Here is a 23,117-nt window from a genome sequence, read left to right as displayed (position 1 = left end):
GGGAGGGGAGGAGAATTAGAGCGGGGGCGGCGTGCTTGGGGAGGACACAGAGCAGATGTGAGCTGGGGTGGGGAGGTGCTGCATGGCTCCGGGGGTTGGGGTTGCCGCGGGGGGGCAGGGCGCCTCAGGGTGGGGGAGGGGGGGAGCGCAAGGTGGAAGTTTCGCCTAGGGCACAAAACTTCCTGGCACCAGCCTTGGTGACGTTATCTCTTCCAGGTAGGCCTCTGATTCCCAGAAGGTCTTTTGAAATTTCCTACAACCAACTGCTCCGGTAAATTGTTCCAGGAACTGTGGGACAGAGAAGTACCAAGAGTACAGAGCATCTATTACAGTACAGTAGTAGAATTAATGGTGGCAAACTGCTCCCGAAAGAGCATATCTATTGTGGACAAACTGCACTATTAGTACTTAAACTAGTGTAGTCCAATGTATCCAATTACCAACAGTTCAATTCTCTAATGAAGACACAGACCATTTTGAAATGCGCAAGATGTATGCATTTGTAAATTGTCAGCAGCAGTTACTTTTTGCTTCATTTTAATTTATTTGAATAACAATCTAGATTTATGGGGGGACAGAGGAGGGTGCTAGACAGAACTATGAACCAGATGCAAAACACAGCACAAATTTAATTTATTTGGGAAATCTGATGTATACAATATATTAATACAGGTATAAATACATTTTTCCTCAGATTTTGGACATCTAGAATATTAGTTGTGACAAGAAGTACTTTATTATTTTGCCAAAGCTGCTTTGTAAATTAAGAACTGGAATTAAATATACATAGATACAAATATATAGAATCATAGAAACGTAAGGCTGGAAGGGACTTTGAGAGGTCATCAAGTCCAGCCCCCTTCCTTGAGACAGGACCAGATAAACCTAAACTATCCCTAACAGGTGTTTGTCCAACCTGTTTTTTAAAACTTCCAATGACAGGGATTCCACAACCTTCCTTGGAAGCCTATTCTAGAGCTTAACTATCATTACAGTTAGAATTTATTTTCTTAATATCTGACCTAAATCTCCCTTGCTGCAGATTAAGCTCATTACTTCTTGTCCACCTTCAGTGAACATGGAGAACAATTGATCACCATCCTCTTTATAACAGCCCGTAACATGTTTCAACAGTCATCAGCTCCCTCCTCAGTCTTCTTTTCTCAAGAAAAGGGCTTTTTTAACCTTTAGTCATACGTCAGGTCATTGAAACTTCTACCTGTTTGTTACTCTCTTCTGGACTCTCTTGAATTTGTTCACATCTTTCCTAAGTGTGGTGCTCAGAACTGAAAACAGTACTCGAGCTGAGGCTTTATCAGTGCTGAGAGAAGCAAGACAATTAGCGCCCAGGTCTTACATAAACACTCCTCTTAATGCAAACCATAAGGATATTAACCTTTGTACAAACTACATTGCATTGTTGACTCAAATTCAATTTGTAATTCACCATAACTCCCAAATTCTTTTCAGAAGTACCACCACACAGTCAATTATTCCCTAATTTATAGTTGTGTGTTTGATTTTTCATTCCTGAGTATAATATTTGCAATTATCTTTATTGAATTTCATGTTGTTGACTTCAGACCAATTCTCCAATTTGTCAATGTCATGTTGAATTCTTTCTAATCCTGCCCTCCAAAGTGCTGGCAACCCTTTCAAGCTTAGTGTCATTTGCAAATTTTATAAACATATTCTCCACTCTATTATCCAAGTAATTCATGAAAACACTGAACAGTACCAGACCCAGTATTAACCCGTGTGGGACCCCACTAGATACACCCTCACAGTTTAAAAGTGAATCACTGTTATCTACTCTTTGAGTATGTTCTTTCAACCAGTTGTAAACCCACCTTATGGTAAGGTCATCCAGCCTGCATTTCCCTAATTTGCTTATGAGAATATCATGTGGAACTGTGTCACAAGCCTTACTAAAATCAAGTTAGATCACATTTATCACTTGCCCTCTATCCATTAGGATGGCATTCCTGTCAAAGAATGAAATTAGGTTGGTTTGGCATGATTTGTTAGGACATAAGAAGGACCATACTGGGTCAGACTAAAGGTCCATCTAGCCCAGCATCTTGTGTTCCGACAGTGTCCAATGCCAGGTGCCCCATAGGGAACAGAACAGATAATCATCAAGTGATCCATCCCCAGTCGCCCATTCCCACATTCTGGCAAACAGAGGGTAGGGATGCCACCCCTGTCCATCCTGGCAAATAGCCATTGATGGACCTGTCCTCCATGAATTTATTTTGTTCTTTTTTTAACCCTGTTATAGTCTAATGTATTCTGGACAAACACATGCTGGCTGTTCCTTATAAGACTATTCTCCAGGTGCTTATAAATTGATTGTTTAATAATTTGTTCCATGATCTTTCGGGGTATCAAAGGTAGGCTGACTCGTCTATAATTGCCTGGGTACTCTGTTCCCCTTTTTAAAGACAGGTACTATGTTTGCCCTTCTATGGTTTTCTGAAACCGGACTCATCCTTCATGAGTTTTTGAATATACACCTCTACCTCGATAGAACGCTGTCCTCGGGAGCCAAAAAATTTTACCGCGTTAAAGGTGAAACCACATTATATTGAGCTTGCTTTGATCCACCAGAGTGCGCACCCCACCCCCATCCCCCCGAGCACTGCTTTACTGCGTTATATCCAAATTTGTGTTATATCGGGTCACGTTATATTGGGGTAGAAGTGTAATTGCTAATGGTTCTGAGATTGCTTCAGCTAGTTGGTGCAGTACCCTAGGATGAATTTCATGAGTCCCTGATGACTTGAATACATCTGATTTATCTAAATATTCTTTAATCTGTTCTTTCCCTATTTTGTCTTGTATTACTTCCCCCTTGTTGTGAATATTAATTGTGTTGAATATCTGGTCAGCATTATTATTTTTAGTGAAGACTGAAGGAGATGGACATTAAACATCTCAGTTTTCTTGATGTAATCACTTATTAGGTCTCCTGCCTGCTGAGTAAAAGACTACTGCTGGTGTATTTAAAGAACCTCTTCTTATTGCCTGTTATGTCCCTGGCTAGGTTTAATTCAATTTGTGCCTTAGCTGTTTTGCTTTTTTCTCCTACTTGCTTGTGTTATTCTTTTGTATTCCTCCTGAGTAATTTGTCCATGGGTCCACTTTTGCTAGGACTCCTTTTTGATTTTCAGGTTATTAAAGCGCTCCTGATGGAGCCATATTATTTTGTCCATTTTTACTTCACATTGAAAGAGTTTACAGTTGTACCTTTTTTTATATTGTCTCCTTGAGAAACTGCCAGCTCTCCCGAACTCCCTTTTCCCCTAGGATTTGCTTTCCATGGTAGCTTGCCTACCAGTTCTCTCTGTTTGTTCGTCTACTTTTTTGTATTTCATTGGCCTTATTCTGCTGCTCTCACTATTCCTTTAGACTCATTAAATCTATCAAACCGCCTTCCACCTTCAGATTTGCTACCAATTATTTCCTGTTTGTCAGAATCAAGTCTAAAATGGCTGTCCCCCTGGTTACTTCCTCCACTTTCTGAAAGAAATACTTCCAAGAACTTGATGGACATTTTCTATTTTGTAATATTACTTTCCCAGCAGATGTCTGGGTAGTTAAATTCCACAGGTCTTGTGTTTTGGATATTTCTATTATTTGTTCTATAAATGCCTCATCCACCTCCTTTTCCTGATTTGGTGGTCTATAGTAGATCCCTACAATGATGTCATTCCTTTTTAACCCCTTTTATATTTACCAGGAGACTTTCAGCTGGTCTGCCTCCCACTTCCTTCTGTGCCTCAGAACAAGTATATATATTCTTGATGTATAATGCAACATCACCTTCCTTTTATCCTGCCTGTCCTTCTTGAACAAACTATACCCTTCTTTACCAATATCAAATCCTGACTTATCCCACCAAGTCTCTGTGATGCCAATAATGTAATAATTTACTTCATATACTAACACTTCCAGTTCTTCCTGTTTATCCCCATAGTCCTTGCATTTGTGTATAGACATGTAAGATGTTGAGCAGATTCCCCCACTGATTTCCCTCTTGTTGCTTTTATGACCCTATTGTAATTTTCCATATTCCCACCAACATCTAACCCTCTGCTATATTAACTTTTCTTTATGCCTACCTGTGGGCTTTTGTCATCTGCACACTTTGAACCTAGTTTTTAGCTCTTCTTACTAAATTGGCAAATCAGTGTGTGAAGATGCTCTTGTCCTTCTTGGTCAGGTGGACCCCATCTCTTCCAGCCAACCTTCTGCCTGAAACCACGCCACATGGTCAAGGAAGCTGAAGCCCTCTTGTTGACACCATCTGTGCAGCCATGTATTCATCTCCAGATTTATGTGTTCATGCCTGGGGCCTTATCCACAACTGAGAGGATAAATGAAAATGCCATTTGCACCCCTGACTCCTTCACCTTAGCTCCCAGAGCCCTATAATCACTGCTGATCTGCTCAGGATCACACCAGGAAGTATCATTAGTGCCCATGTTGATGAACAACAGTGGGTAGTGATCAGAGGGACAGATGAGCCTCAGCAACCTTTCCATGATGTCTTGGATGCCAGCTCCAGGCAGGCAGCACATTTCCTGGGACATCATGTCAGGTCAGCAGATGGATGCCTCCATTCCCCTCAGAAGGGATTCCCCAGCCACCAGAACTCTGTCTCCTCCTCTTGGGTGTAGTGACTATGAGTAAGGCTGTGAGTCTTTCACGAGTGTCATGGAAGTCACCAATTCTGTGACTTTCTGGGACCTCCATGACTGCTGCAGCAGCTGGTGCAGCTGACCCCAGGGCCGCCCGACCAGCTGGGGTGGCCCCAGGTCCAGCTGCACCAGCCACTGCTTGGGTGGCCCAAAGCAGCTGGTCCTGGGCACTGCCATGGAGCAGCAGCCTGGGAGCAGCAGCAGCACCCTTGGTGACCCCCCTTCCCCAGAGCAGCAGTGGCAGGGCCTAGGCCGCTCTCCCACCACCCCTCTGGAGCAGCAGCGGTAGTGTGCTGGAAGCCCCCACCCCCGAGTACCTGCAGCATCCTGGAGCCCCCCAGATAACCTAAGATTTAGTCAGAGGTATTTATAGTACAAGTCATGGACAGGTCATGGGCAGGAATATTTGTTTATTGCCCATGACGTGTCCATGACTTTTACTAAAAACACCCATGACTAAATCATAGCCTTAGCCATGAGCCTCCCAGGATTGGGGACAAATCGCTCCTCCTCCTCAGCCATTGAGGTCTGCTCCTGTTGCCAGTACAGCATCCTGGTTCTTTACCTCAATGGATGGGGGATGAGGGTGGAGAACAGTCTACTACTCAGGGTGTTCAGCAATCTGTCTCCTCCTCACAGCCAGTTCTCTTTCCTCCTCTGGTGCTGCTGCAGTTAGCTGTAGTCAGCTAGCACCCGCCATCCCAAGTGTCTCTATGTGCATCCTGACAATGAAGTTCTCATGCTCCTGAATGACATGTAAATGAGCCATCTCCTCCTGCAGGTTTCTTTCCTGATTCCTGAGGGACTCCACCAACAGACACCTCTTACACCTGTTGTTTCCCCCTGCCTGGCTTTCATTGCCATGGCAACGCAGGATGCATTCCCAGTAAGTATACACCAGGGCCTGGGCGGAAGCCTTGAAGATCAGGATGCCTGTCTGGCAGAGCCCCCTCCCCTCCCCCCCACAAGTGGAGGCAGGGGAAGAGCTAGAAGTGGTGTTGGTGACACATAGTTTTCCTCCCATGGTGGGTTCTACTTTGGAGAGTACCTGCAATTTAAGGAAACAAAAAACAAAAACCACAACCCTACCTCCCTCTGCTGGCAAATTCAACTGGCTGACTCCCTTCATCTCCCAGCTGCCTTCATCTGACCACCCACCATTGACTTACATTCTATTTGTGATCTACTATAACACTCAGATCATTTTTAGCAATATCAACACCTAGCCAGGTATTCCCCAATTTGTAGCTGTGAATTAGATTTTCCCTTCGAAAGTGAAGTGTTGGATTTCATCTCAGACCAATTCTTTAGTTTGTCAAGATCATTTTGAAGTCTAATCCTCTCCTCTAAAGCGCGTGCAGCCCCTCCCAGCTTGGTGTCATCTGCACATTTTATTAGCACACTCTCCACTCCATTATTCAAGTCATTAATGAAAATATTGAATAGGAACAGATGCAGGACTGACCCATGTGGGAACTCTCTCCTGCATCCTCCCAAACTGAGAGAGAACTATTGGTAACTACTCTTTGAATATGGTCTTTCATCCAGTTGTGTACCCACCTTATCCTGAAAGCTGTTATATATTTCCTTATTTTGGTATATCAGAGATGAATACGTTTCCTAGATGAAAATTAACATCATAGAACAAGTTAAGAAAGGGGAACAATATTCAGAGATCCCGGTTCTTCATCCATTTAAGTAAATGGAAGGCATATCATTCATTTAAAATTAAGCATTATAAAGTCTTCGATTAACATTTAAGTATAAGTGGTAAATCCTGTCACTGGAAATTTGTATGAAAATCACACTGGAGGGCGAGAATGTTTTTTGAGAGATTTATCAGAAATAGGAATACCAAATATAGTGTAATTAAATGAGAAAGGAAAAAATATGCATGCAAACTAAGAGATGAGCATTTTTGATGGATGCATTTCAAGTACATGACATGCTAATACTATGAAATTCCATGTCATGTGCCACATCTATATTTTTTTTATTTGAGAAATTAAGAGAAACTAGCATTTGAAATCTTTTTTCCCCACCTCTTCCACACAGCCTTTATTCCTTTAACAAATAAGGTCTAGCAGAAAATATATTGACACTGTTTTGTTGCAGTAAATTGGTGAGTATGTTGAACATACATCAAAATGTATACATATTTCAAATAAGAGAATCATGTCTATAGCCATATTTTCATATTTAATATATTTCAAACAAATCATACATTAAGTTTCTATATCCTTCTTCTCTCTTTCTCTCGATGGGAAAAACAATCCAGTATTCAACACATAGGTAATCCTATTGACAACGATAAAATATTGGAAATGAAAACAGAAAGATGACTCATTAAAAATCTCCACGATTTAAACTAATTAATTGAAACAGACAGTAGATGGCAGCAGAGGCCAAATTGGCAATGGCTGATATATTTCTTAGCTTTCTTTCACAATTTAATTATTTTCACCCAAGTTTTTCAATAGTTTAAAGGTTTGTAAATAATTCTTATACTGTAACCATGAAGATGACTAAATACGTAATTTGCATATCCTATCAGAACCTGGAGTGATTGCCCCTTCCAACCAAGAGGGGGAAAATTGTGTCCACTTTCAATTTACAGCTTTGGTTTCTCACCCTCGCTGGAACGGAGATGGAGTTTAGTTCTCCGAATAATCGCATTTCCGAGTGATCATTCATAGCAACGCTCATAATTATGCAAAAATCTGCATTTATTTACAAAAACAACCAAAGCAGAAACGTCAATCAGAGTGAAATGAAGGAAGAAGAGCAGCACCGGGCCCCGCGGCCTCTTTGCCGCATTGTCCGGCTCGCAGAGCAGCCCCCCGCCCCCGTCACGCTCTTACTCGAGCTGTAGAAAATGGCGGCGAACAGTAGAGACGGGCCAAGGAGAGAAGGGATGTGTCAGGAAATCTGATTGGTCAGATTTTGCCGCAGCCCCCAAATCCTTGAAACCCAGAGAGGAGCATTTCCAACCCCAAACAGCCGCAGACGCGCGCCCCTCGCTCGGCAGACGCACCAGAAGGACAGCGAGCCAAGCCGAGCCGCGCCGCCACGGACGTTGAAAGCGGCTGCTGGTTTAAGCACGGGACACGGGGGACTCCCCTAGAAGCCCCGGAGGTAGGGCTTGCTAATGAGTCTCCGCATCCCAACTGCGCGCGCGGCAGGGTTATAGGAATCCGGGGACGGGAGGCTCCGTCTTTATTTTCCTAGACAGCCTTGGGGAGTGTGACTCCCGCAGGGAACAGACGCCGGCGGGTCGGGGTGGGGGAGGGGGTGAGGGGCGGGCTAAGAGAGCCCCCCCCCGTTTCTTTTCAGTTCTCAATCAGGTCGCCACGCTGACACTATACCTTCGTGCTTCGTTTTGGGAGTCGGTCGGTTGTGTGTGATTTGATTTCGCCATGTCTGGTCGCGGTAAGGGTGGTAAAGGCTTGGGGAAAGGGGGCGCCAAGCGCCATCGTAAAGTGCTTCGGGATAACATCCAAGGTATTACCAAGCCAGCGATCCGTCGCTTGGCTCGACGCGGGGGGGTGAAGCGTATTTCGGGCTTGATCTACGAAGAGACCCGGGGAGTGCTGAAGGTGTTCTTGGAGAACGTGATCCGCGATGCTGTCACTTATACTGAACATGCCAAGCGAAAGACTGTAACGGCTATGGATGTGGTTTATGCCCTGAAGCGCCAGGGCCGTACTCTCTATGGTTTTGGCGGCTGAACGGGTCACTAAAGTCAACAGGATGACACAAAGGCTCTTTTAAGAGCCACCCACACTTTCACAATAAGAGCTGTGATTCTTGTGTTCTCAGGCTGTGATGTGAAAACTTAGCATAGAAAACTATACTTACATATTTACACTAAATATGCATGGATGTAAGCGACAATTATTAATGCTTTGGTTAAAGTAGCATGTGGTTTTTCAGCAGTAAAATTAGTGGTGGCTTCCTTGAATGATAGTATCTGTTAGAGAAAAAAAATAAACGATAACACTTTTAGTGAAAATGAGTGGCTACCTTTCAGTTGTAGGTATTAATTTCTGTATTAAAAGCATTTATTTGGAGCTAGTATACCTAGTGACAGCTTTTGTGCCTTCAGATACAGCGTATTTGTCTATCTCCCCGGTAGATGCGTCTCTGGCAGTGTGCTCAAAAATGTAATTTACAAGAGTTCATCATTCATATGGCCTTGGAAAAGATACCAGTGTCATAGAATCATAAAATATCAGGATTGGAAGGGACCTCAGGAGGTCATATAGTCCACCCCCCTGCTCAAAGCAGAACCTAATCCCCAGCTGAATCATCCCAGCCAGGGTTTTGTCAAGACGGGCTTTAAAAACCTCTTAAGGAAGGAGTGTCAAGGTGAATTTGCTTCAGCACTTTGTAACTATAGATTGAATAACTTTCCTTCTTGGTCTTCCTACGTTTTTTGTCACTAAATCTAACACTAGCTATTAGAAGGTCTAATTAAATTAAATCTAATTAAATTTCTTAGAAAAATATTTGTATCCATAACCAAAAGCTCTTTTCAGACCTACTTTACTTTTTATATGAGTTATGTATTCTTTTTACTTTTTTTAAATAAGTTGCAAAAAAAGTATCAATGTAGCGGGCTATTGGGCTTAAAAACCCAAATTTCACTAATATTGTCCTTTGCAATCTGTTAAACATATTGACACCAAGTTGTAAGATTTTTTTTAAATTTGAATGTACAAGCATTTTTACACTATTTTAAATTCCTAGTTTATCTGTACCGTAGAGATCTTCGCATTTAAAACAGGAAGTGGGTATAAGAGCCTTAAGACCTAAAAAAAACAAAAAACACCTGAGGTCCCATATTATGAAAATAATTCAACTCTTATTGTGAAAGTGTGGGTGGCTCTTAAAAGAGCCTTTGTGTTATCCTGTTGACTTTAGTGACCCGTTCAGCCGCCAAAACCATAGAGAGTACGGCCCTGGCGCTTCAGGGCATAAACCACATCCATAGCCGTTACAGTCTTTCGCTTGGCATGTTCAGTATAAGTGACAGCATCGCGGATCACGTTCTCCAAGAACACCTTCAGCACTCCCCGGGTCTCTTCGTAGATCAAGCCCGAAATACGCTTCACCCCCCCGCGTCGAGCCAAGCGACGGATCGCTGGCTTGGTAATACCTTGGATGTTATCCCGAAGCACTTTACGATGGCGCTTGGCGCCCCCCTTCCCCAAGCCTTTACCACCCTTACCTCGACCAGACATGGCGAAATCAAATCACACACAACCGACCGACTCCCAAAACGAAGCACGAAGGTATAGTGTCAGCGTGGCGACCTGATTGAGAACTGAAAAGAAAAGGGGGGGCTCTCTTAGCCCGCCCCTCCCCCCCTCCCCCACCCCGACCCGCCGGCGTCTGTTCCCTGCGGGAGTTACACTCCCCAAGCCTGTCTAGGAAAATAAAGACGGAGCCTCCCGTCCCCGGATTCCTATAACCCTGCCGCGCGCGCAGTTGGGATGCGGAGACCCATTAGCAAGCCCTACCTCCGGGGCTTCTAGTGGAGTCCCCGTGTCCCGTGCTTAAACCAGCAGCCGCTTTCAACGTCCGTGGCGGCTCGGCTCGGCTTGGCTCGCTGCCCTTCTGGTGCGTCTGCCGAGCGAGGGGCGCGCGTCTGCGGCTGTTTGGGGTTGGAAATGCTCCTCTCTGGGTTTCAAGGATTTGGGGGCTGCGGCAAAATCTGACCAATCAGATTTCCTGACACATCCCTTCTCTCCTTGGCCCGTCTCTACCGTTCGCCGCCATTTTCTACAGCTCGAGTAAGAGCGTGAGGGGGGCGGGGGGCTGCGGGCTGCTCTGCGAGCCGGACAATGCGGCAAAGAGGCCGCGGGGCCCGGTGCTGCTCTTCTTCCTTCATTTCACTCTGATTGACGTTTCTGCTTTGATTGTTTATTTGTGACATTGTGAGCATGGCTGTGAATCGCTGCAAGCTCGATCGCTCGGGAAACCACAAATTTGTTTCTGAGCCTTGAACATCCCTCCCCATGAAGCAGGACACGCGAGAGAGATTAGTTAGTCGGTACCCATTACTCAGGGCCGCCGCGAATCTCCTCTGCTCCTGTCTCTTTCTGACAAGTCTTTCAATGGTTCCCAGCTGTCCCCCAGGTTTTTTTTGTTGTTGTTGTTGGTGGTGGTGGGTTTTTTTTTTTAATTGATGAGCTGAAACAACTCCTGTTCTTTTTGTGGATACAGGCTAACAGGGCTGCTACTATGAAACCTGAAACAAATATGTTACAGTAGTAAAGGTTGAGTGTCTGTACTTATTGACAGGACTACAGAACACCAATATTTCTGCCATCATTCAGAATATTATCATTTTCTATCACAGACAAAGTATCAGAGGGGTAGCTGTGTTAGTCTGTATCCACAAAAACAACGAGTCCGGTGGCATCTTAAAGACTAACAGATTTATTTGGGCATAAGCTTTCATGAGTAAAATACCTTTTCATCAGATGCATGGACAAACACGTTTTTGATTTCACAGGAGCCAGACCCAGAGAACTGTGCTAGGTGCATTGAAGAAATGGCAAGTGTCAGTGCTGGGGGAGGAGGCGGGGAGAGATGAGAGGAGGAGTGAAGGAGGAAGTTGCTGCGTGTTGGCTCAAGACTCATGTTACTAGAATTAATAATAATGCTTAATAATCAAAAGGATAGTTCCAGAGTTAGCTTTTGACTGAACACTTATCAAGTGAAAAAGGAGTGTTTATTCTGTAATCCCTGGGTATGGCAACAATTAAATTTAGACCATTATTCACAATTCCTTCCCTGGCTCAACACAGAACCTTTCAATCTAAACATCTGTACATAGGTCTGCTGGACAGAGATAATATTTCACTGTTAGGTACATATCAGGTTGGTCACCTTAGATTCATATAATGCATAGAAGTATGATAGTGCATAACCATATTAACAACATTTCACACATATACAGTACTTTTTAGATGGTTGCAAACTTTTACTAATTTATTTTGGCAAAATGGCTGTGAGATCAGTAGACAAACAGGACTGTCCCATCTAACAGAGGGGAAACTGAAATAAGAGAAGGGAGTTTTTAATTCAAGGCCAAAGGAGAAAGAATCACGTTCAGATCAGGAGTAGAACTAGTGAGACTTTCTTTTTTCTGTCTCTTCCAAAACAGAATTTAATTTGGTGCCATAAGAATGTTCATTTTTCATACTTTGTGCAATTTTCATACATTTGGTCAACATATTGTTTAGTAGAAAAAATGTCATCTTTCCCATAAATTATTCTCATGTTCACTAACTAATCTTTTAACAACTAAACAGTTTCTTCATTTTCTTATGATTAATACATGATCATAGTTGCTTATTACTAGGCACTACAAGGCTGTTTAAAATATTAAGGCCATAGACAATAACATTGATGAAGAAAATATATTCTTAAATATTTTGTAACATTTTATAGAAGACTAATACTCTCAACTTTAACTTAATCTCAGAATAAATGAAAATATTTTCTTTAAATTTCTGATAACAGAAGAGCAACAAAAAGTGTGACTGATTCATAGGTCAATATAGGAGCAAACTAACTTTGCTTGTAAAACATATACATATTTTCTTTATGTATACAGTCTAATTGGGGCAACAATAGAGAATGAATTTAAGAATTTATTTGTTGTACTGTATTATAGACTCAAAATTGTGTCTCTTCACTTGTTATTATGTAATAATACTGTAACATAAATGAATTCTCAATTAGAACAAAATGGGCACAGTATATATATATCACTCAGCAAATTCTACAGAAATAATAGGGTTCCTCAGGGGCTCATTGAAAAAAGGCCTCTTTACATTGATTGAAAGAAAAAAAAATCCAAAAAGATGTGGGTGAGAAAAAAATTAATTTGGCTTAGTTATGTGAAGTCTTTAAGTCTGTTAGTCTTTAAGGTGCCACCGGACTCCTTGTTGTTTTTGTGAAAACATCCTGACACTCTAAATAGATAATAGTACATAATTAATATAATTTGTTGAACTATTTCATTTTTTTCTGGTTGGGATTCATTGTTGTGTCTTCATTTTCAGCCCCTTTGGAAGGATGGACAAAGTTTAGAAGGGATGAGTTGTTGTAGGTTGGGTTTAACCTTGTTATGGATGTGAGTTATCACCCTTCTTTTAAGATAGTGGTGAGAGATAGTGAAGCAGCTCACCACTATCACCCAGTCCACCCAGGATTTTTAATCATGAAGGCAGAAGACTTTAGCTAAGTATTGTTTGGATAACAGTGTATGTGTGTTTGGGGGGAGAAGGGGGAGTGAGATGCATTCAGGACACAGAGTGAGAAGCAGCCAGAAAGGCAGGTAGGGTTGCTGTTAGACAGAAATGTTGGTAATGTGGCCCTGAGACAAAGCTAAGAGAGAAAGCTGTTTAAGCAGAGCGCTGGCTAAAAAGTCAGGTTTGGAAAAGTCAGCAAACTCTCTCTTGTGATTTGATTTCCTCCTGTGATTGGGGAAACAGGACTTTATGTATAATTTTGTAAATAAAAAAGATTGCATCAAAGAAAATGTCTATATCATCAATCTCGCCTCACAGCTGGAACAACCCACCATATCCCAAATTTGGCTAACTACTTAGTTCAAAAGGGGTAACAATACAATAAAAGCCTATTGAAATATATGCACACTAGGATCAGAACAAAAGCTATTTCAGGAATTCTAAACTGAGAAAAAAATTGCTATATATATATAACTCCTGTGTAACCAACCACTCTCCTCACCCAGACGCCCAAGAACACGGTGGGGGAGGGAGGGCGCTCCAGCAACCAACCACTCCACCCCGGAGGACTGCCCAAGCAACAGAAAGCTGGCATTCAATAAGTTTTAAAGTGCAGTGTGGCCTTGTCCTTCCCTCCTCCCCCACCCCACCCGCTTCCCCGACCCCTGCCGGGCTACCTTGGCAGTTATCCCCCTATTTGTGTGATGAATTAATAAAGAATACATGAATGTGAAGCAACAATGACTTTATTGTCTCTGCAAGCAGTGATCAAAGGGGGGAGGGAAGGGTGGTTAGCTTACAGGGAAGTAGAGTGAACCAAGTGGAGAGGGGGGTTCCTCAAAGAGAAACAAACAGAACTTTCACACCATAGCCTGGCCAGTCATGGAACTCGTTTTCAAAGCTTCTCTGATGTGCACTGCACCCTCCTGTACTCTGCTAACCGCCCTGATGTCTGACTGTGTGTAATCAGCGGCCAGGCAATTTGCCTCAACCTCCCAACCCACCATAAATGTCTCCCCCTTACTCTCACAGATATTGTGGAGCACACAGCAAGCAGTAATAACAATGGGAATATTGGTTTCACTGAGGTCCATCTGAGTCAGTAAACTGTGCCAGCGCACTTTCAAACATCCAAAAGCACATTCTACCACCATTCTGCACTTGCTCAGCCTTTAGTTGAACAGCTCCTGACTACTGTCCAGGCTGCCTGTGTACACCTTCATGAGCCATGGCATTAAGGGGTAGGCTGGGTCCCTAAGGATAACTATAGGCATTTCAACATCCCCAACAGTTATTTTCTGGTCTGGGAAGAAAGTCCCTTGCTGCAGCTTTTGAAACAGACCAGAGTTCCTGAAGATGCGAGCGTCATGTACCTTTCCTGGCCATCTCACATTGATGTTAGTGAAACGTCCCTTGTGTGACGAAGTGGGACTGTTCTTAATGTTTCCTCTGAATACTGATGGGGTGCCTCAGTTTCCCCTATGCATTTCTTAAATCTCTAGGTGGTGGGATAAAGGCCAGTGTGCATAAATGGGTGACACTCTGTCTCCTGGCAACTAATGGCCGGGGCCTTTCCCCGCTGCAAGGGAATAACTAAAGATGTTCAAGAACAAAGAGATCAGGTGACCTGGCCCGGGAAAAAGACAAAGGCCAGAGAGGAGGGGCTAGAGAGTTTCAGTTTGGAGCTTGCTAGGCACGGGGAGTGAGTGCAGACGGGGTTGTCTGTCTTGCTGCCCTCCCAAAATGGACCCTGCTGAAGGGTCCTGTTCTCTGTACCTACAACTACAAGCTCTGTTTTAGTTTGTGTTCCTGTTATCTAATAAACCTCTGTTTTACTGGCTGGCTAAGAGTCTTGTCTGACTGCGAAGTGGGGGTGCAGGCCCCTCTGGCTTCCCCAGGATCCTGCCTGGGTGGACTGGCTGTGGGAAGCAAACGGAGGGGTAGAGGATGCTGAATGCTCCAAGGTCAGACCCAGGAAGGTGGAAGCCATGTGAGCTTCTTGCCCTGAAGACAGTCTGCTCACAGAGAGGAGACTTCACCAGATTCCTGACTGGCTTCGTAGGGAACAGTTCCAGAGCATCGCCCGGGGACTCCGTGACACCTTGTGAGTCACCAGTGCTTGCAGCACCATTGAAAAAGTACCCCTTTCACTTTATGTACTCGCTGCTTTGGTGCTCCGGTGCCAAGATAGGTATATGGGTTCCGTCTATCGCCCCACCACAGTTTAGGGAATCCCATTGCAGCAAAGCCATTCACTATGACCTGCACATTGCCCAGAGTCACTACCCTTGATATCAGCAGCTCTTTGATTGCCTTGGCTACTTGGATCACAGCAGCCCCCACAGTAGATTTACCCACTCCAAATTGATGCCCGACTGACTGGTAGCTTTCTGGTGTTGCAAGCTTCCACAGGGCTACCGTCACTCACTTGTGACCTGTGAGGGCTGCTCTCATCTTGGTATTCTAGCACTTCAGGGCAGGAGACAGCAAGTCACAAAGTTCCATGAAAGTGCCCTTACGCATGCAAAAGTTTCGCAGCCACTGGGAATTATCCCAGACCTGCAACACTATGTGGTCCCACCAGTCTGTGCTTGTTTCCCGGGCCCAGAATCGGCATTCCACGGCATGAACCTGCCCCATTAACACCATGATGGCCACATTGCTAGGGCCCGTACTTTGAGTGAAGTCTGTGTCCATGTCCTCATCACTCTCATCACCGCGCTGCCGTCGCCTCCTCGCCTGGTTTTGCTTTTTCAGGTTCTGATTCTGCATATACTGCAGGATAGTGTGCATGCTGTTTACAGTGCTCATATTTGCTGTGGTGATGATCTGAGCGGGCTCCATGCTATTGGCATCTTCACTGAAAAAAGGCACAAAATGATTGTATGCTTTGCTCTGATGGAGGGAGGGGTGACTGATGACATGGCTTGCAGGGAATTAAAATCAACAAAGGGGGGGGGTTTGCATCAAGGAGAAACAAACTATTGTCCCACAGAATGGCCCCCTCAAGGATTGAACTTAAAACCCTGAGTTTAGCAGACCAACACTCAAACCACTGAGCTATCTCTCTCTCCAGTAATTCAAGCAGGACTGAATCTCCATTAAACTTTTCAAGGTGCCCCTGACAGACCTCACTGAAACAATTGTCGACCGTTGATTTCATGGAGGGAGAGAGGGGGGAGCAAATGAATACAAATGAATACAAAACAAATCTGGTCTCTTTCTTGTTTTGATCCACTCCATCTCTCTTACACATCTTAGGCTGGCAGCAGACGGTGCAGTACGACTACTAGCCATCGTCGTCTCCTGGCTGCTCACCAGAAGACGGTGCAGTACGACTGCAGGCATGACTGAATCTCCAGGAGTAGGGCTGGCGCAACCCATTAGGCGACCTAGGCGGTCGCCCCGGTCGTCGTCGGTATTTCAGGGGCGGTACCGTCCGCCGCCTCTGTCGGGGGCGCCATTTTGGGGGCGGGACCTTCCGCCGCTTAGGATGCCAAAAAAGCTGGCGGCTCCCCTGTCCAGGAGACGAAACTTAAAAAGAAAATGACCTGGAGTCACTCCCATTTATGTCCAGGCGCCCCTGACCGACCTCACCGAGGTCTGCCAGGAGCACCCATGTCTGCCCAGGCACCCCTGACCAACCTCACCGAGGTCGGCTAAAAGAGCACCCAGGAGACAACGACGATGGCTACCAATCGTAATGCACCGTCAGCTGCCAAAAGGCAATGAGCTGCTGCTGTGTAGCAATGCAGTCCCACGTCTGCCATCACCCAGACGTATGGTGATGGTGAGCTGAGCGGGCTCCATGCTTGCCGTGGTATGGCATCTGCATGGGTAACCCAGGAAAAAAGGCGAGAAATGATTGTTTGCTGTTTCTTTCATGGAGGGAGGGAGGGGGCACTGACGACATGTACCCAGAACCATCCGTGACAATGTTTTTAACCCATCAGGCATTGGGATCTCAACCCAGAATTCCAATGGGCCGCAGAGACTGCAGGTACTGTGGGATAGCTACCACAGTGCAACGCTCTGGAAGTCGACACTAGCCTCGGTACTGTGGACGCACTCCACCAAGATAATGGTCTTAAGTGGGGGGACACACAATCGACTGTATAAAATGGATTTCTAAAAAATCGACTTCTATAAATATGAGCTAATTTCGTAGTGTAGACAATACCCATAGTCTCCTAAATTACTTAGGCTGCCTCTCAAACTTGTGCAACTAGTAGATCTCATCCCTTTTCTCCTTGTTTTTGCTCATTTTAAACAAGTTTACTTTTAAAAAGAAAACCTTACTATAATTTAAATAACAAAATAAAAAAAATCTGATTTAAATTAAAACAAATATTTCATTTTTAAAAAATCATCAATTTTTATCCACCCTGCTTTTGTCCAATGCAGCTATTGTAATATTCTTAATTTAGACCACAAAACTTTGTGAGCACGATTTAAATTGCCCAGCATTTCCTGGTACCCTTACAGACTTCAGGTGAATGTATATACTTACCCTCTGAAAACCAGGAAATAATGACATAAAATAATGTATTAAATTGTAACACTCTATGGATGGTTTCACAGTGTATTGTAGGAGACCCTGTCTATCACATCTGGGGATCTTGGGCAGAAATAATATGAAACCAGCAACTCATGAAAGTAAACCAGTCCCAGCTGCCCATGTTCCAGATATCTGTCTGAGGCCCTCATTACAACGTGGCAAGACAAGGATTCAAATCAAAGCAATGCCTTGTATTGAATGTGCCTTAATGCAACTATCACCCGGCAAGAGAATGAAAAGCCATGGCATGAGACATATGTGTTAGCAGGGGCTTGACATCATTAGAAAGATTTCTTAAGGAGATCACATAAGCTGCTTGCATGAATTGGAGGAGTGAAGACAGCAAATGTAGTATCTAATAGTGGATGAATCCCCCTATGCCAAGTGGTGGTTCTTTTTCAAGTGATTGCTCATGTGTATTCCACAGTAGGTGTGTGTGCTCACCACGTGCACGGGTGTCAGAAGTTTTTCCCCTAGCAGTACCCATAGGGGAATTCTCCTAGTGACCCCTGGAGTGGGGCCTCCATGGCGCGGTATAAGGGGTGCTCCGTGCTCCCCCCACCTTCAGTTCCTTCTTGCCGCCAGTGAAGGTGCTTCAGAACTGCTTTGCTCCAGCTTTGCTGTAACTTGTCTCCAGAACTCTTGTTTGTTCAGTATATGCGACCTGTAGTTAGTACTCAATTAGTTTGGTTTAGTTTAGCTAGTGTGCCCAGGCCGGGGCATGCCCCGCACCCCGGGTTTTAAGTCGTACGACACTTGTAGGATCCCGATGCCAGTGAGTGATCCGCACATGGACTGTTTACACTGTTTGGGTGAAACTCATCTCAGCGATCGCTGTAAGATTTGCAAGTCGTTTAAGCCTGGGACCAAGAGAGAGAGTCATTAGGCTCCAGACTATTCAGCGTTGACCCCGACTCCGGCATGCCGCTCCGAGTTGGCACCGGACACTGCTGTGTTGGTGCATAGCGACCCCCAGGCACCATCTTCTAGTCGGCACTGCTCCCCATCCACGGGGCATGCCAAAAAGGCTAAGAAGAGTCCTTCTCAGCCACAGCACTGGAGTAAATCTGGAGCAGAGACTAGACCCGTGTTGGGCAGTCCTCAGTCCCCATCATCCTCTAGGCCTCCGACTCAAGTCGAGCGGAGTAGTCAGGACATAATGGAACTTCTCAGACAGTGAACACAAATGCTGCAGATTCTTGTTGACCTACAGGCCCAACAACCACAGCCTTGCCACCCTCTGCAGTCGCTGCAGTCAGGGCCGGCTCCAGGTTTTCTGCCACCCCAAGCAGAAAAAAAAAAAAAAAAAGCCATGGCAGCACCACTCTGCTCTTCAGCGGCAATTCAGCAGCAGGTCCTTCATTCTGAAAGGGACTGCAGGACCCACTGCCAAATTTCCGCCGAAGACCAGGATGTGCCGCCCCAGTAGCGGCCGGAGTGCCGCCCCTTGGTATTGGCCTCCCCAAGCACCTGCTTTCTTAGCTGCTGCCTGGAGCCGGCCCTGACTGAAGTACACCAGTTTAGCAGATCCCAATACCCCTCAACATTCCACATGGCATCATGGACTATGTCCCTACTGCTACCACCCTATGCTAAGGGACAGACAGAACAACCACAGCTTCACATACACTGACTTGTGAGACCCACAGCTGATGTCTGTGCAGCCAGAATGGACTGAAATAGACAGGAATGTTTCCACCTTTCAATTTTAAAGTTCTATTCCGTTAATTTATTGTAGAAGTTGGTATTGTATTGTTTTGTTTTTAATTGTACTTTATCTTTGCATTGTTTTTTGTATGAAATACATTTATTTATTTATTTATTTATTTATTTTAATAAATTCAACTTTATTACGTCACAACATATGCTGCAGAATGCTTAGCACTACTCCGTGCACCTATTACTTGTAATCTTACAGGACCACAGAACTCACAGGTTCAGTGCAACATGCAGCATAATAATTATTAATGTACAGCAAGCATCATAGAATCCATAGGTTCATTAAAAGACGGTGTAATATTCATAAATGAACACCAAGCACTATACAATTCCTAACAGTCCCCAAAACCTTAGGGCCAGCTTAAGTGCGCTCTGCCATAGCACATTAATGTGGCTGACCATTAAAGTGCTCTTTCAAGGTCTCCCTCATCCACATAGCTCCATGTTGAACTCTTGTAATGGTCCTTGTGTCTGGCTGTTCCAAGACAGCAGACAGCCTCTTCACCTCTGCCCTGGAGGCAACCCTTCCCGCTCTGCCTCACAGATATCATGAAGGACACACCAGACAGTTATAATCACTGTGATATTTTTCTCACTGCATTCTACTCTTCGGTGTAAACACTGCCAGCATCCTTTCAGACTTCCAAAAGCACGTTCGCCTGTCATTCTGCATCTGCTGAGCTGGTAGTTGAATCTTTCCTTGGTGCTGGTGAGATGCCCGGTGTATGGCTTCATGAGGCAGGGGAGCAAGGGGTACACTGAGGCCTCCACGATCGCTACTGGCAGAGCAATGTTACCAGTGATAATCTGCCTGTCAGGAAAGAATGTTTCAGCATTTAGCTTTCTGAACTGTCCTGCTTTCCTGAAGATGTGAGCATCATGCATCTTCCCTGACCAACTCACACTGATGTCAATGAAATATCCCCGGTGATACACCAACATTTGCATAACCATAAAAAGTATCCCTTTCTATTGATGTACTCTGTGGCGAGATGGGTTGCTGCCAAAATAGGGATGTGTGTGCCATACATCTAGACCACGCCAAGGAGACAGCTTTGCATGCTTGTGCTCCACACCCTTCACATCCTCACCCTCGCGTCCTGCCTCAACACAAAGTGGTGAGACTTCCTACCACCGCTGGAGAGTGAGGGACCCAGGTGGGCCAGCCTATATTCCACCCTGGTCCCAAAGCCCTCCGGGGATATTAGTTGGTGGTTCCTTCACAGAGCCGTGAGCATGGGCGTGTTCTTGGCGTGGTTCACCCATGTCCCGGACACCTGCCCCTTTTGCAGCATGAGGGAGACCCTGGTGCACCTGGTTACAGTCCCTATTCCGGCTCCTCTTAGGTATCCTGTTACGTTTTTGGCTGCATTTTTCCCCTCACCTCCTTACCTATGCACTCCCTATCCATGGCCCCACCAAGTCGCGGGACCTCCTTGTCAACCTCCTCCTAGCACTGGCCAAAATGGCCATCTACAAAACCAGGGAGAGGAGGTTGGCTGACGGGGTTTCCTGCGACTGTTGGGCCTATTTCCGATCCTCCATCCACTCATGCATCCGGGCCGAGTTCCTCTGGGCGGCGTCCGCTGGCTCCCTTGACACTTTCGAGGAGCAGTGGATGCTGTCTGGGGTTCTCTGCTTGGTGTCCCCATCAGGTTCCCTTCGTTTAGCCCTGTGACCTCACTCCCATTCCTGTTATATCTTTAGTTGTCCTTCGTACTTAATTAAGATCCCAGACCTTGTGAATCCTCCTCTTAGGCTGGGGGAGGTCCTTTCCGCCCACTCACTTGCCGGATCCCAACAGGATCACCCCACCACAAATCTGAACACCCTTGCCTCACCCCTTTCCCACCCTTTTATGAGACCCACCCACTGCCTCACCCCTTCTCCAAGGCTCCACCCTCACTCACTCCATCCCCCCCTCCATCTGTTGCTTGCTCTCTCCCACCCTCACTCACTCATGTATTTTCACCAGGCTGGACCAAGGGGTTGAGGTGCGGGAGGGGGTGAGGGCGTTGGCTGGGAGTGCAGGGATGGGGCCAGTGATAAGGGGTTTGGGGTACAGGAGGGGCCTTCAATCTGGTGGGTGGGGCAGAGGGGTTTGGCATATGAGAGGGGGCTCCAGGATAAGGCAGGGGGTTGGGGTACAGCCTCTGGCCTGAGGGGGGGTGAGGGATCTAGGGTGGGGACAGAAATGAGGGGTTCAGCATGCAGGAGGGGGATCTGGGCTAGGGCAGGGAATTGGGACACAGGAGGAGGTTCAGGGTGCAGGCTCTGGAAGGAAGTTTGGGTGCAGGAGGGGGCTCAGGACAAGGGCAGGGGATTGGGGCATGGGAGGGCGTGCAGAGTGTGGGCTCCAGGCAGTGCTTACCTCAGGTGGCTCCCCAGAGGCAGTGACATGACCCTCAGCTCTTAGGCAGAGGCGCGGCCAGGCAGCTCTGCGTACTGCCTCTGCTCACAGGTGCCGCTCCTGCAGCTCCTATTGGCTGCAGTTCCTGGCCAAAGCAGGGTAGGGGCAGTTCCTGGAGCTCCCATGGCAGTTCCTTTTCCTAGGAGCCAAGGGACATGTTGCCAGCCCCGCGCCAAATGGACTTTTAATGGCCTGGTCAGCGGTGCTGACCGGAGCCACTGGGGTCCCGTTTCAACTGGGTGTTCTGGTCGAAAACCAGACACCTAGCAACCTTACCTTACATGCTCGTGTGACAACCACTCCCCCTATGAATTTTGCAACTCCAAAATGATTTCCCACTGATCAGTAGCAATCCTGCAGTTCAAGCTTCCAGAGTGTGCTCACCATTCGCATGGGCAGCAGGTGCAATAGGCCAGGTGTCCCTCCTCACCCCTCCCTGTGGGGAGTGGAGGAGGGGAAGGGATGTGGCAAGCGGCAGTGGGGTGGGGGGTCAAGTGAGGAGCGGACCTAACGGGGATGGGCCTGGGGCAGAGCGGGGCAGGCCTGCAGTGGAGCGAGGGTAGAGTGTGGGCGGGGCTGTGGGCAGAAGAGGCAGGAGACAGGGAGCTAGCCTCCCCCAGGGAAACTTCACCCTCCATCCATGACAATTCGTATCTCCACTAAAAGTGCAGCTCTCATTCTGGTTTTCCTGCACTGGAGGGCTGTGGTGAGCTCGGCAGACTGATCCAGGAATATGGCCTTTTGCATCTGCAAGTTCTACAGCCACTACTTGTCATTCTAACCGTGCATTATGATGTGATCCTAGCCATCAGTGCTCATTTCTCAGGCCCAGAAGCGGTACTCAGCAATCTGCAGCTGCTACATGAATGCCACCAAATACCTTGAAATGGTTTTCATTATGTCTCATAGCAATCTGTCCTCAAAGAAATCATCATGTACCCCATTATTGCAGTTCTTGCTCTGGCCCTGCAAGTACTGAAGGATTGTGCTTCCTGTATTTGCAATGGTCATGACAACAGTGAAGAGCTCTTCAGGCTCCATAGGCGCCAACTCCTTGGGTGCTCTGGGGCTGAAGTACCCACGGAAAAATAATAGTGTGTGCTCAGCACTCACCAGCCAACCGCTGATCAGCTGTTCAGTGGACCCCATCGATCAGTTCCTTCCACCCCCCAGCACCTCCCCCCCCCCGCCCCCGTGGCGCTGGAGCAGGGAGTTCCAGGGGGCCGAGGCCCTCCCACTTTTTGAAAGCAGATAGGCCTGGCCCATCCACTTTTTGCCAGGGTGGCCCTGCCCCCTTCCCCTCCTCTTCCCCCCGAGGTTGCACCTCCTGGTCAGGTCAGCAGCTGGTAGAGCCCAGAAGGGAAGCCTGGGCAGTTGTGTAGCCACATGGAACACTCCACCCGCCCCACACCCTGCACCTGGAGTGGGAGAGTGGCCAAAAGCAGCCTCCTGCCCATGTC

The 23,117-nt window shown here is 46.2% G+C and overlaps 2 protein-coding genes across 2 annotated transcripts; one reads left to right on the top strand and one right to left on the bottom strand.

The window, feature by feature from the left end:
* The first annotated feature begins 8,058 nt into the window (after positions 1-8,058).
* On the top strand, positions 8,059-8,449 carry LOC123345548 (histone H4). Its single transcript, XM_044982524.1, has one exon. It carries the CDS (start codon positions 8,120-8,122, stop codon positions 8,429-8,431), a length of 312 nt encoding a protein of 103 aa, XP_044838459.1. The 5' UTR covers positions 8,059-8,119; the 3' UTR covers positions 8,432-8,449.
* A 1,141-nt stretch (positions 8,450-9,590) lies between these two features.
* LOC123345539 (histone H4) lies at positions 9,591-10,007 on the bottom strand. The gene has a single exon (XM_044982519.1). It carries the CDS (start codon positions 9,944-9,946, stop codon positions 9,635-9,637), a length of 312 nt encoding a protein of 103 aa, XP_044838454.1. The 5' UTR covers positions 9,947-10,007; the 3' UTR covers positions 9,591-9,634.
* Between the last annotated feature and the right edge of the window lie 13,110 nt (positions 10,008-23,117).

The sequence above is a fragment of the Mauremys mutica genome, chromosome 1 (assembly GCF_020497125.1).
Source record: "Mauremys mutica isolate MM-2020 ecotype Southern chromosome 1, ASM2049712v1, whole genome shotgun sequence".
Taxonomy (NCBI): Eukaryota; Metazoa; Chordata; order Testudines; family Geoemydidae; genus Mauremys; species Mauremys mutica.
Note: the sequence above shows the minus strand (reverse complement) of the source record. Positions and strands in the feature narration are given on the sequence as shown.